The sequence below is a fragment of the Aegilops tauschii genome, chromosome 1 (assembly GCF_002575655.3).
Source record: "Aegilops tauschii subsp. strangulata cultivar AL8/78 chromosome 1, Aet v6.0, whole genome shotgun sequence".
Classification (NCBI taxonomy): domain Eukaryota; kingdom Viridiplantae; phylum Streptophyta; class Magnoliopsida; order Poales; family Poaceae; genus Aegilops; species Aegilops tauschii.
The window spans coordinates 473,414,833-473,429,775 of record NC_053035.3 but is presented as its reverse complement, the minus strand read 5'-3'; the positions used below and the strand labels follow the sequence as shown (position 1 = coordinate 473,429,775).

The following is a 14,943-nucleotide window of genomic DNA, read 5'->3' as shown; positions in this document are numbered from 1 at the left end:
CTGTGAAGAAACAATTTTGAGGCCAGCTACCTTACAAGAGAACAAATGACCAATCCTTCAGTGCAGCATTATATTATATACTACTAGTGCAGTGCTACCGGTAGGTGTTGCTTTCTCTGTTAAAAATGTAGCCAACTCATCAACCATAAAATAGACACAACTTGCCTCACCCCTAGTCCTCCTAACCACACTGCTCAGCCTTACTTGGTTGTCCTCTGTCCATCTGGACCAGCTAGTCTTGTTCCCTTTTCTTGGTGTGCTATCTCCGGCGACTCCATTCTTCATCGCGGCTGAACAAGAAGTGGTTGTCGATTTCTGTCAAGGTTTGGCCTTTTCTCGTCTCTCCCTTGGGTTAAGCTTTTGAATTGGAAGTTCGTGCTTTTATGGTCTGAGTGAGTTCTTGATCTATTGTTGTTGTTCCAGACTTAAGATCGAGCCAGCTTGCGTTTTGTTGCGGAAATCTTGGGTGCGTTGTTGGCCGGGGGATCACGATCTTTGGTGCGCCGCTCTCCTGTCCCGCAGATCGACCGAGCCAACTACAGTTCTTATTTATCTCGCATCGTAGCAGGTAAATCTTTTGAGCTAGTTTGGTTGTCTCAGAGTCCAATAGCATGGTTCACTGATGGTAAGAACTCTAATTTTCACCTCTCTTAGCGATGGGCTAGTCGGCTGTGGGCATCCAGGAGCTGGTGGCCTTCGAGTGGGTGTGCCATAACCAATTCACCTGCTCGTCCTTGGTAAACAGAGTTGACTTTTGAAAGATGTAAACGCCGAATACATGGAACAGGTCCAGACCGCTCAAACCAAGGGTAATGCCGTACAAACTTACAAGAAATCAAGTTATGGTTGTGGCTGGTGTGGTTTAGTGTTTTTGTACTAAGCGATGCCAACGGAAGTTAACATGGCAGGACGGGCAAGGTGATGGAGGCCGTGGTGAGCGCCTCCCAGGGCGCCGTGCAGATCCTGTTGGGGAAGCTCGGCAACGTCCTTGCCACCAAATATGTGCTTCTCGGCGGCGTTCGTGGGGAGATCCAGGAGCTCAAAGATGAGCTTGAGAGCATGACGGCGTGCCTCCGCGACCTCGCGGATAGTGATGATCACAATGAACAAGTAATGCAAATGCTAGTAGATGGACTTTTTAATTGCAACTTTTTGATAGCAAGGAAAACATGCCTCTTATAATGCGATGAGACAAATCCTGGCATGATGAACTGATGTGCTCATTCATATACGTGCAGACTAGGACTTGGATGAAACAAGTGAGGGAGGTCGCGTTCGATGTGGAGGACTGTATGGACAGGTTCTGCCATCACCTCAGCAAGCACCATGGAGACCGTCAAGGACTCCTGGAATATCTGAACAGGATGTTCAACATGGTGCGGACATTAAGCGTGCGGCACAAGGTGGCGACCGATATCCAGGGCCTCAAATCTCGTGCCCAGAAAGTGAGCGACCGGAAGCAAAGGTACACATACACTCTACACGAGGCTGGACGGTCGAGGAAAGGGCTTGATTCTCCGTACAGCCACCCCGACAACCTGGAGCGCTGGCTGCCTGCAATCCGTGGTGACGGGTCCGGACTAGTCGGGATGGGCAACATGACTGATGCCGTGGTCGAGCTGCTCAACAATGAGCAACGCCAGGCGGCGGCAGGTCACCGAGTGCTGTCCATAGTGGGGTTCGGTGGCCTTGGCAAGACCACCCTCGCGACGACTGTCTACAACACTCCAAAGTTGGGCGGCATCCAGTGCCGCGCTTTTGTTCCGGTGTCCCAGACATACGACGTCCGTTCTCTTCTTGAGTCCATGCTCAAGCAGCTTTCGGCCTCAGCTGAAAAAGATAAAAATGATGATCCCCTCAAGAACATTAAAGACTGGAACAAAAGACAGTTATCTGACAATATTAAAAAACAGTTGGATGGCAAGAGGTATGTAATGATACACTACTGCATTATTGACCATTGAGTCTTGAGTTGCTGATTGCTCATACATCAATGAAGCACTTTTTGTTACTATTATCTTTTTTAATTTGTTTCCTCTTATGCCATACTCCCTCTGTTTAAAAAAAATACTCCCTCCATCTCTTTTTACTCTGCATATTAGGTTTGTACCAAGTTTATAGAAAGAGATACCAACATTCACAATACTAAGTCAATATCATTTAGATCCATCATGGAATATATTTTCATATTGTATTCATTTGCTACTGCAGATATTGATATTTTAAAATATAATTTGGGTCAAACTTTACAAAGTTTTATTTAAGACAATCCTAATATGTGGAGTAAAAAGAAACAGAGAGAATATAAAAATGTTAGGCATGTATATAGTGGTTGATAAGACTATCTTTTTACGTATCCACGCCATTGAGAGAATGCAATAAATATGTTATACAATACCTTATTTCTAGCATTTAATGTTACGAGATCCTTATGGAGTGAATAAAATTAAAACTTGAAAAACATGTTAATAAGAGAAGGCATCTCGTATAAGGGAGGCAAATGTTTTATCGTTCTTGCTAAGAGATCATCTCTTAGTTAACATACGTCAAGTGTTTTTTTTTTCATTTCTCTCTTCCCCGCCACCAGTTATCTTAGGCGACGTTGCTAAGATAGCAGCATTGTACACACCCTAAAGCAACTCTAGCAGATTACCGAAATCTTGGGCCTCCAACTCAGTTTTGGAGCGCACTCCAAATTATTTGGAGGTTCCCGCACCATTGTGCAAAGTCAGATTCACCATTGTGCAAAATTGGATCTTGATGATGTTTTTCCTGTGGTTTTGGTAGTTGGCGCGATCCTACTCCATGTTTATGGAGGCTTGAACCAAATGATTGTAAGATCACAAGGATCTCAGTTGTGTCACCCACCAAGTGCAATCAACCTATTCCAACATGGCTTGCACAAAGAAGCCTCGGTAAGGGGTAGATCTTCGCGAAGTAGGTGATCTTCTTGGCTTCACAAAATCTTAAGTTCGCCACACGTAGTAGGCGAAGGCTCTCAAGTGAATCCTAACCATCTAGGGGGCGCACACCCTCCAAAGCTAACAAACAAAGCAAAGTCACTTAGGGATGGCCGTTTTGCCCATGGGTATGGGTACCCGTGGGTACCCTACCCGAAAACAGTGGGCATGAGACTTGACAAGATTTTATATCCATGGGTAATGGGTATCCATACCCGCAAAAATATGGATAGGGCATGGGTATGAAATTGCCCCCATGGGTAACCCAATGGATACCTAGAAAAATTATTAAATGCAAATAACTCCTGTGACTTGTGGAGTCAACATCCAACTCCTATGGCCCAACCCTAAATCTCTTATTCGCTAACTCAGCAATAACTCATAGGCCCACGCCCATCAGCTCGCCACTCCTCCATCGTCCTATGCGACTCCTTGAAATGATGAAACTCGACTCATAGCCATCGGACTCTTGTCCAGCTCTCGATCTAGCGAGCCCAGTTCCTGCCGCCGCTTCCCATTGCATTGGGCTTCCACCAACTGCTACTTGTACTCCCTTGCTGCCTCCAATAGGCCACCCATGGGAGGAGGCCGACTAGGTGCTAGACTGCTCGCCCATCATATCATTTGAATTTTAGACTCATTTCTCTACTTTTTCAAAATGTAAATGCTACATATTGTAACCATTGGATACCCATCGGGTATAGGATACCCGAAGGGTATGGGCATGGGTGTCGATTTACGTGCATGGGTATTGAAGTGGATGGGTATAGAAAGTCTGTGGTTATGGGTTTCGACAGAAGGTGGTTGTACCCACCTATACCCTACCCATTGCCGTTCACTTGATAGAAACTCCTCAAATGATCTCCAATCTAAACATCTCTCAAGAATGCATAGGATCATTCTCTCGTAAAGATAGAGTTGTGGTGAAAGAGATGAACTTGAGGTGTGGGGGTTCATGAAAGGGAGGAGTTCTTGGCCTTCAAGAATCTTTTAGTGTTCATGGTTCTTCTTTCTTTGTCTTGGATCTCTCTTCCTTGTTAAGGTGGAGATTGGAATGACTTGCGTGGCTCGCAAATGGATGGGGTGGATGAAAGGAATGCTGAGTTCTTGCAGCCAAGAAAGGGTAAAACTAGAGTGGTGGTTCCGAACAGCAACTGTTATTCCTTTCTGCGAGATTTGAACTGGCTCGGAAGTAATGGTAAATTCAATTGTTTGGAAGTGCCGTAGTAGACAGAGCAACTCTCAAATGGGAAATGTGCGGAAAAGGCCTAAGTCACAGCTCAAAAGTACCGGACGGAAAACCACGTTGGTATCAGGACCTATATCAGGATCAAATAAAGGAGCAAACTGAGAAGGGCTTGGAACTGCCGGGTAAAATGTTTTGCTTGGAGGTACCAGAGCTAACAAAGGGATGTCTCAAACAGATAGGCTCGGTAGCACCTGAACAAAAATGTGCGGCCGTCCGCAATGAGAAGCTGGGTTTGAACTCTACGAAGACAACCACCCTAAGTGCTTGTTAGTACTTGAGGAAAAATCTTTGAATGTACCGGGGTTTAGAGATACTGAAGAATGAGGTTGGTAGAGTGATTTTTTTGTGGATTTTGGGTTTAGGATATTTCATGAAGTTCCATACCAAAGTATCTTTGCTTGTGGCCCTCTTCATAGTACGGTTGTCCTGCACTCAGTTTGAATCTTGGATTCACCAAAAACATTTTAAGTACATTCTAAAAGCTTGAGATTGGCAACAGGTGACCATTGATGTTCGAGTTATAGCCAAGGGACTAAATCTGAAATAAACTCAATATAAACATTAGTCCCTCAATGGGTGTGTCAAATTATCAAAATACCAATTAGGGAATTTAAGAGAAGCACTTCAGAGTTGAAACTTTAGTGGCGTCACAATGGTTGTTTTTGGACAGCATTTTTGGACTCTCGGCCTCTACATTGGCACTTCTTTAAAGGGAGAGGGTGTGGGAAATCTGCTAGTTGCTCTTGTAGTTTTTTCTTCAAGTGATACTTCTTCAAATTTGGCCAAGTTTATGTATAAAGGGGGAGATTTACAATTTTCTACCTATCTGCATTGCCGATTATGAGAACCTATAAATTCATTTCTGTTCGCAGAAGTTGAAGCTCATTAGCATTATTTACATATTTGCACCTCCGAGATGTTTTCTGCCAGCCCTACTGTCAAGTGAACGAGAAAAGGACCCCATTTCCTGTCTCTCTCCCCTGGAATGTTAGACTAGCGGAAACTAAGTTACGGACGTGGTACACGGACTAATGTTCTCTATGATTTCATATTAACCCCTCCCTGATCCCCTCCCCCCCCCCCCCCCCCCCCCCCCCCCCCATTATTTCACTGTGGGCCTCCACGTCACCCCGTAGATTGGATCCGTTAGAAATTCCCCAAAGATGTAGCATTGCTCCTATAAGGGCAGATAACTTTCTTTTTTGTGCTTTCACTTTTGCTAGATGGTGAAGATCTTATTGCTTTAAAAAAAAGATGATGAAGATCTTTATGGTTAAGGTTTAACAATAACAGAAGTTTATTGAATTAGAGTTAGATGATTTTCTTTATCGAGAATTTGTAATGTATGATGGATTGATAGGTATGTTATGGTGATTACAACCTCAGTTTTGGACCAAATTTATTACTATAGGCATGACTGCATGAAATCAAGTCACAAGTAACAAGCCAGTACACAACTCCCACTTGCATGCCCTAACATGGATTACCTGTCCCTGTTCGATTTTTGTTACTAGCCTACTCATAAGAACGTGTGTCATTTTTTTAGGTACTTGATCGTTCTGGATGACGTCTGGCGAGCAGCTGCATGGGATCAGCTAAATGTAGCTATTCCTCGTGATAATAATAAGGGCAGCATAATAATTACTACACGCAGTCATGAGGTAGCCAAGAATTGCTGCACCTCTCCCAATGATCCTGTCTATGAAATGAAGCGGTTACAGGAGGGTGACTCAGAGAAGCTATTCTTCAAGACAGTGTTTGAGTCAGGGAAATGTCCGGCCGACCTGCTGAATGTCTCAAAGGACATATTGGCAAGGTGCAATGGTCTACCTCTAGCTATAGTGAGCATAGGACGAATGCTAGCTCGGAGGCAAAACCAGACATCGGAAGACGAGGCAGGGCCATCTCAGCGTCTGCCGCCTTCAACGTGACGACAGTGTCAGTTCTAGCGCTGCTGAGACGTGTCTCCTCTCGTTTGTTGCTACTCCCTGGGATGTAAAATACTGTAACATAGATCACTGCATGCTCTGTATTTTCTGAACTTAGGTTGAACGATCGATGTCGCGCCAGGTTTTTCGTCCCATAGGTCGTATTATTATTACAAGTGGTAGTACAACTAGTGGGTTTTCCTGGCGTGCATCGAACTCGAATGCCTATTTTGTTTTACCTTATCGTACATTGTTTTTGTGCCTTGGTAATGAAAATATGTTGTTGCATACAACACTTGTGCAATTGGACCTTGATTTGGTAGGAAGTTCCTTCAGAAGGAGTACATACAAGGCAGTCGATCTGCAGGACACTGCAAGAAGGCAAGAGAGGACACTGCAAGAAGGCAAGAGATGTGTTCTGAAGTACAAGGCTATAAGTAGGCTGTCGACATGAAGATGTGTTTCCAGTTAATTAGTTTCTGAAAGTCGGTATGAAGATCCATTGACACGCTTTCATGGTAAGTAGTGGCAAACTGTGGGGGGTCTGCAAATTCCATCTGACCCTTTTTTTAGTTCAACCAGTTGAACTAAAATTTCAAAAGCTACATCACTGCCGAAATTTTAGTTCATCTGACTGAACTAGCTAGGGAGGACTGGTAACCTGGAATGACAAACTGTACATGCATCAACATTGTGAAAGTCCCCCGAGACATTCCGGAACGAACAGAACAGGTTTTGTTATCTGAAAATTTACTCTTAAGTCAACTAAGCTCTCCGCACTTCTACTTGAACATTTGTAGCTATCCACGCCTGGCACACGGACCTTTACTGCCTCTGTTCAGTTTTTTTGGTCTTTTGAACGGTCCAGATGAAGCCAACGGCAGATGTGGCAACTTATCAGTGGCCGAAGGCCCACAAACGCAGAGCATCAGTTTAATCACAGTACCTTTCTGTATGCTCATCGATCAGTTACTGAATATGAAATGCAGTTCAGAATTAGATACGCAATAGTTGTGTCAAACAAGTCGGCTAACCAACATCAACCAAGGCAACCAACTGAAGCGTTGGTGTTCAACGGTCATCGGTGGAGAATAAGAATGAGAGCTGCTAAACATGAAGCCCATCCCACATCTGAACAAGTGGAAGAAGCCACCCCCGGCCCTGATCACCAAATTCTGAATGTCGATGCAGCTTTTTGGGATGCACTTTTTTCAGGTGGTTGTGGAGCTATTGTTAGAGATCATAGAGGTGATTTGTTAGGTGCATCGATGGCAAGACTCGAGCAGGTTGCTCATGTCGACTCAGCAGAGGTTGCAGCTCTCCGAGAATGCTTGCAGCTCCTAGCCCGGAAATTGGGATGCAATAGAATAGCCCCATAGTCAGATTTTTTTAGTGGATGATGTAACTATAATTTGAAGTTGATAAAGCTAGCCATACGAAGGTCTTTCCCTACAAAAACAGGGCATGGGAGCAGCTTGCTCGAGCGCTCATACAAGTGCCCAGCGCGTGGGTCCGTTGACCATAAGCAGATGATGGCGATTTTGGCTTCCGAATGAACGAGACAACAAAATTAAGGAGGACCTCAACTCATCCCCCGATGGACATCGATACACCAAGCTAGGCATGAATGGTGGCCATAATGAAATGCTCAACAGCAAATACAACATGAATGGTTGCATACATGCATACATATAAACTGCGGTAACGATTTCACCAACATCGATTATACTGAAGCTAGGCATGCATACAGGGAAAATGTCCAATACTACATCAAATTAAGACCCCATATATAGCTTGTTCGTCAATACTACTCTCAATTAATACCATATTTCGATCAGACGAGCACAATTCAGGATAGTTCAGCATTACACAAATAACAGGCTAATTAGGCATCAAATTAAGGTCCAATACTACAATATTAATTATGTTAGGAATAAGACACGGCGGTGGTGGTGACCAGTGTGTGCGTGCATGCTGGTCATGCCTGAAGCCGTGGCGAGCATGCGTGTGTGCGTGCGTTGGGTGCGTGTCGAGTCTGTGCTCATGATCGAGTCGTAGTCAGTTAGCAGCAGTCGCGGCTGGACGCACTGGTAGAAAAAAGGCCTTTAGTCCCGGTTCGCAAAGGCCTTTAGTCCCGGCTGTGCAACCGGGACTAAATATGCGCGACTAAAGACCCCCCCCCTTTAGTCGCGCCTCTTACGAACCGCGACTAAAGGCTTTAGTCCCGGTTCTCGTGGCCAACCGGGACTAAAGGCCTCCTCCGCAGATTTTTTTGGGAATTTTTTTTATTTTCAAATTTCTGAATTATTTTAACCTCTAATCTCTAATCACCACCCCTCATCACTGCTTAATTTAATCTCTAATCTCTAATCACCCCTCATCATTCCAAATCATCTAACTTCCCGGACGGTCACCCATCCTCTCACTACTCCAGCCTGAGCACGCTTAACTTCCGGGTTCTATTCTCCCTCGTTTCCAAGTCTGCACTTGTTGTTTTCCTGACAATAGTAGGATGTCAATTCTATTAACCCTCAGGAATTTAGCTTGAGCATGAAGTGACACATTTCACTGTTTGAGTTTGAAACTATTGTTTTAAAAAACAATAATTATTTAGTAACACTAATATTTCTGGAATAATTAGTTTGACCATTGTTTGACCACAGTTTGACCAGATTTGACCAAAATTTAAAAAAAACTGAAATAATTATTTAATAACACTAATATTCTAGAATAATTAGTTTGACCATTGTTTGACCACAGTTTGACCATAATTTGAAATTTTTTGAATTTTTTTGCCTCTCCAGATCTTAAAAGCCCCGTATCTTTTTTTCTGTTAGGTTTTTGAGGATTTTGAAAATGTTTAACGGGGGTCCCCCGGTTAAATTCGGATGTAACTTTTCGAGTAGATGATTTTTCATATAAAAAACTTTTCATCCGAGTTCGTATGCAAAAGTTATGTCCATTTTAAGAAATTCCAGAGAGATTTTGCAAATAAAGTCGAAATTCATATTTCTAAATTTTCCCAACAACTAGACCACATATCACATGGGAAACTTATTTTATTTTATTTTTTTTGACATTTCCATCATTTTCTTTTGTTTTTTCTAAAACTGAAAAGGCGATCCACGGGGGGGGGGGGGGGGGGGTAGAGTTTGAAAATGAGGCCTCAAATCCCTTTAGTCGCGGTTGGCCAGACCAACCGGGACTAAAGGTCTAAGCTTTAGTCCCGGTTGGTCTGGCCAACCGCGACTAAAGGTTCGGGCCATTAGTCGCGGTTGGCCAGACCAACCGGGACTAAAGGTCTAACCTTTAGTCCCGGTTGGCCTGGCCAACCGCGACTAAAGGCCTTCGGGCCGGCCTGAGGACCTTTAGTCCCGGTTGGCCAACCGGGACTAAAGCCCCTCCCGTCCGCCAGCGCGCGCTGGGCCCAGATAGTTGGTCGCGGGTCTCCTCCCGAACCGCGACTAAAGACCCCTTTGGTCGCGGTTCGATTATTTTGGGGACTAATGGGGGCGTATGGAAGCCTCTTTTTCTACTAGTGACGCGTCAGAACGCGTAGTAGAGGACGGCGTAGGCGAGCAGAGTCCCTGGGCGCTCGTACGTGCGTGCGTACGAAAGGAAGCTTGGGCGCTGCGTCCCGTGTGCTACAAAGCCGGCCGTGATTTGGTTTGTTAGTCCAGGTTGTTATGCGTAGATGGTTAGGAGTCCAGATACGATCTGGTTTGGCCAGCTATATATATAACAGAGAAAAAGGGCGTTCGGCGCCGTGGTTTGTTGCCAGAAAAACAATCTATCTCCGTTCCTTGCTTCGTCTACCTCCGTCTCTGAAAACTAGTTCGAGCTAGCTAGGGTTAGACCCCAGCAAATTAGTACCTCAGTCCTCACAACTACTCATCAGCGGTCACGTACGTGAGTACCTCATGAGCTGATCCATGGAGATATACGGAGCTTGCGACTGGCCGATCAGCAGCTACTCCTCCTCACCTCCCAGGAGGAGGGCCAGGAAGCTGAGGAGGTCGCCCACCGCGAGGGTGAACATGCCCGCCGAGTAGATGATTTTTCATATAAAAAACTTTTTCATCCGAGTTCGTATGCAAAAGTTATGTCCATTTTAAGAAATTCCAGAGAGATTTTACAAATAAAGTCGAAATTCATATTTCTAAATTTTCCCAACAACTAGACCACATATCACATGGGAAACTTATTTTATTTAATTTTTTGACATTTCCATCATTTTCTTTTGTTTTTTCTAAAATTGAAAAGGCGATCCACGGGGGGGGGGGGGGTAGAGTTTGAAAATGAGGCCTCAAATCCCTTTAGTCGCGGTTGGCCAGACCAACCGCGACTAAAGGCCTTCGGGCCGGCCTGAGGACCTTTAGTCCCAGTTGGCCAGGCCAACCGGGACTAAAGCCCCTCCCGTCCGCCAGCGCGCGCTGGGCCCAGATAGTTGGTCGCGGGTCTCCTCCCGAACCGCGACTAAAGACCCCTTTGGTCGCGGTTTGATTATTTTGGGGACTAATGGTGGCGTATGGAAGCCTCTTTTTCTACTAGTGACGCGTCAGAACGCGTAGTAGAGGACGGCGTAGGCGAGCAGAGTCCCTGGGCGCTCGTACGTGCGTGCGTACGAAAGGAAGCTTGGGCGCTGCGTCCCGTGTGCTACAAAGCCGGCCGTGATTTGGTTTGTTAGTCCAGGTTGTTATGCGTAGATGGTTAGGAGTCCAGATACGATCTGGTTTGGCCAGCTATATATATAACAGAGAAAAAGGGCGTTTGGCGCCGTGGTTTGTTGCCAGAAAAACAATCTATCTCCGTTCCTTGCTTCGTCTACCTCCGTCTCTGAAAACTAGTTCGAGCTAGCTAGGGTTAGACCCCAGCAAATTAGTACCTCAGTCCTCACAACTACTCATCAGCGGTCACGTACGTGAGTACCTCATGAGCTGATCCATGGAGATATACGGAGCTTGCGACTGGCCGATCAGCAGCTACTCCTCCTCACCTCCCAGGAGGAGGGCCAGGAAGCTGAGGAGGTCGCCCACCGCGAGGGTGAACATGCCCGCCGAGTAGATGATTTTTTGATATAAAAAACTTTTTCATCCGAGTTCGTATGCAAAAGTTATGTCCATTTTAAGAAATTCCAGAGAGATTTTGCAAATAAAGTCGAAATTCATATTTCTAAATTTTCCCAACAACTAGACCACTTATCACATGGGAAACTTATTTTATTTTATTTTTTTGACATTTCCATCATTTTCTTTTGTTTTTTCTAAAACTGAAAAGGCGATCCACAGGGGGGGGTAGAGTTTGAAAATGAGGCCTCAAATCCCTTTAGTCGCGGTTGGCCAGACCAACCGGGACTAAAGGTCTAAGCTTTAGTCCCGGTTGGTCTGGCCAACCGCGACTAAAGGTTCGGGCCATTAGTCGCGGTTGGCCAGACCAACCGGGACTAAAGGTCTAACCTTTAGTCCCGGTTGGCCTGGCCAACCGCGACTAAAGGCCTTCGGGCCGGCCTGAGGACCTTTAGTCCCGGTTGGCCAACCGGGACTAAAGCCCCTCCCGTCCGCCAGCGCGCGCTGGACCCAGATAGTTGGTCGCGGGTCTCCTCCCGAACCGCGACTAAAGACCCCTTTGGTCGCGGTTTGATTATTTTGGGGACTAATGGGGGCGTATGGAAGCCTCTTTTTCTACTAGTGACGCATCAGAACGCGTAGTAGAGGACGGCGTAGGCGAGCAGAGTCCCTGGGCGCTCGTACGTGCGTGCGTACGAAAGGAAGCTTGGGCGCTGCGTCCCGTGTGCTACAAAGCCGGCCGTGATTTGGTTTGTTAGTCCAGGTTGTTATGCGTAGATGGTTAGGAGTCCAGATACGATCTGGTTTGGCCAGCTATATATATAACAGAGAAAAAGGGCGTTCGGCGCCGTGGTTTGTTGCCAGAAAAACAATCTATCTCCGTTCCTTGCTTCGTCTACCTCCGTCTCTGAAAACTAGTTCGAGCTAGCTAGGGTTAGACCCCAGCAAATTAGTACCTCAGTCCTCACAACTACTCATCAGCGGTCACGTACGTGAGTACCTCATGAGCTGATCCATGGAGATATACGGAGCTTGCGACTGGCCGATCAGCAGCTACTCCTCCTCACCTCCCAGGAGGAGGGCCAGGAAGCTGAGGAGGTCGCCCACCGCGAGGGTGAACATGCCCGCCGAGTAGATGATTTTTCATATAAAAAACTTTTTCATCCGAGTTCGTATGCAAAAGTTATGTCCATTTTAAGAAATTCCAGAGAGATTTTGCAAATAAAGTCGAAATTCATATTTCTAAATTTTCCCAACAACTAGACCACATATCACATGGGAAACTTATTTTATTTTATTTTTTTGACATTTCCATCATTTTCTTTTGTTTTTTCTAAAACTGAAAAGGCGATCCACAGGGGGGGGGGGTAGAGTTTGAAAATGAGGCCTCAAATCCCTTTAGTCGCGGTTGGCCAGACCAACCGGGACTAAAGGTCTAAGCTTTAGTCCCGGTTGGTCTGGCCAACCGCGACTAAAGGTTCGGGCCATTAGTCGCGGTTGGCCAGACCAACCGGGACTAAAGGTCTAACCTTTAGTCCCGGTTGGCCTGGCCAACCGCGACTAAAGGCCTTCGGGCCGGCCTGAGGACCTTTAGTCGCGGTTGGCCAGGCCAACCGGGACTAAAGCCCCTCCCGTCCGCCAGCGCGCGCTGGGCCCAGATAGTTGGTCGCGGGTCTCCTCCCTAACCGCGACTAAAGACCCCTTTGGTCGCGGTTTGATTATTTTGGGGACTAATGGTGGCGTATGGAAGCCTCTTTTTCTACTAGTGACGCGTCAGAACGCGTAGTAGAAGACGGCGTAGGCGAGCAGAGTCCCTGGGCGCTCGTACGTGCGTGCGTACGAAAGGAAGCTTGGGCGCTGCGTCCCGTGTGCTACAAAGCCGGCCGTGATTTGGTTTGTTAGTCCAGGTTGTTATGCGTAGATGGTTAGGAGTCCAGATACGATCTGGTTTGGCCAGCTATATATATATCAGAGAAAAAGGGCGTTCGGCGCCGTGGTTTGTTGCCAGAAAAACAATCTATCTCCGTTCCTTGCTTCGTCTACCTCCGTCTCTGAAAACTAGTTCGAGCTAGCTAGGGTTAGACCCCAGCAAATTAGTACCTCAGTCCTCACAACTACTCATCAGCGGTCACGTACGTGAGTACCTCATGAGCTGATCCATGGAGATATACGGAGCTTGCGACTGGCCGATCAGCAGCTACTCCTCCTCACCTCCCAGGAGGAGGGCCAGGAAGCTGAGGAGGTCGCCCACCGCGATGGTGAACATGCCCGCCGAGTAGATGATTTTTCATATAAAAAACTTTTTCATCCGAGTTCGTATGCAAAAGTTATGTCCATTTTAAGAAATTCCAGAGAGATTTTGCAAATAAAGTCGAAATTCATATTTCTAAATTTTCCCAACAACTAGACCACATATCACATGGGAAACTTATTTTATTTTATTTTTTTGACATTTCCATCATTTTCTTTTGTTTTTTCTAAAACTGAAGAGGCGATCCACAGGGGGGGGGGTAGAGTTTGAAAATGAGGCCTCAAATCCCTTTAGTCGCGGTTGGCCAGACCAACCGGGACTAAAGGTCTAAGCTTTAGTCCCGGTTGGTCTGGCCAACCGCGACTAAAGGTTCGGGCCATTAGTCGCGGTTGGCCAGACCAACCGGGACTAAAGGTCTAACCTTTAGTCCCGGTTGGCCTGGCCAACCGTGACTAAAGGCCTTCGGGCCGGCCTGAGGACCTTTAGTCCCGGTTGGCCAGGCCAACCGGGACTAAAGCCCCTCCCGTCCGCCAGCGCGCGCTGGGCCCAGATAGTTGGTCGCGGGTCTCCTCCCGAACCGCGACTAAAGACCCCTTTGGTCGCGGTTCGATTATTTTGGGGACTAATGGGGGCGTATGGAAGCCTCTTTTTCTACTAGTGACGCGTCAGAACGCGTAGTAGAGGACGGCGTAGGCGAGCAGAGTCCCTGGGCGCTCGTACGTGCGTGCGTACGAAAGGAAGCTTGGGCGCTGCGTCCCGTGTGCTACAAAGCCGGCCGTGATTTGGTTTGTTATTCCAGGTTGTTATGCGTAGATGGTTAGGAGTCCAGATACGATCTGGTTTGGCCAGCTATATATATAACAGAGAAAAAGGGCGTTCGGCGCCGTGGTTTGTTGCCAGAAAAACAATCTATCTCCGTTCCTTGCTTCGTCTACCTCCGTCTCTGAAAACTAGTTCGAGCTAGCTAGGGTTAGACCCCAGCAAATTAGTACCTCAGTCCTCACAACTACTCATCAGCGGTCACATACGTGAGTACCTCATGAGCTGATCCATGGAGATATACGGAGCTTGCGACTGGCCGATCAGCAGCTACTCCTCCTCACCTCCCAGTAGGAGGGCCAGGAAGCTGAGGAGGTCACCCACCGCGAGGGTGAACATGCCCGCCGAGTAGATGATTTTTTGATATAAAAAACTTTTTCATCCGAGTTCGTATGCAAAAGTTATGTCCATTTTAAGAAATTCCAGAGAGATTTTGCAAATAAAGTCGAAATTCATATTTCTAAATTTTCCCAACAACTAGACCACTTATCACATGGGAAACTTATTTTATTTTATTTTTTTGACATTTCCATCATTTTCTTTTGTTTTTTCTAAAACTGAAAAGGCGATCCACAGGGGGGGTAGAGTTTGAAAATGAGGCCTCAAATCCCTTTAGTCGCGGTTGGCCAGACCAACCGGGACTAAAGGTCTAAGCTTTAGTCCCGGTTGG

The 14,943-nt window shown here is 46.3% G+C and overlaps 1 protein-coding gene across 1 annotated transcript; it reads left to right on the top strand.

Moving 5' to 3' along the window:
* Positions 1–141: 141 nt before the first annotated feature.
* LOC109754779 (disease resistance protein Pik-2) lies at positions 142–6,422 on the top strand. The gene is made up of 6 exons (XM_020313680.3): positions 142–323; positions 424–568; positions 655–809; positions 909–1,110; positions 1,239–1,927; positions 5,756–6,422. The coding sequence occupies exons 4-6, from the start codon at positions 922–924 to the stop codon at positions 6,138–6,140; spliced, it is 1,263 nt and encodes a 420-aa protein (XP_020169269.1). The 5' UTR covers positions 142–323; positions 424–568; positions 655–809; positions 909–921; the 3' UTR covers positions 6,141–6,422.
* Positions 6,423–14,943: the final 8,521 nt, after the last annotated feature.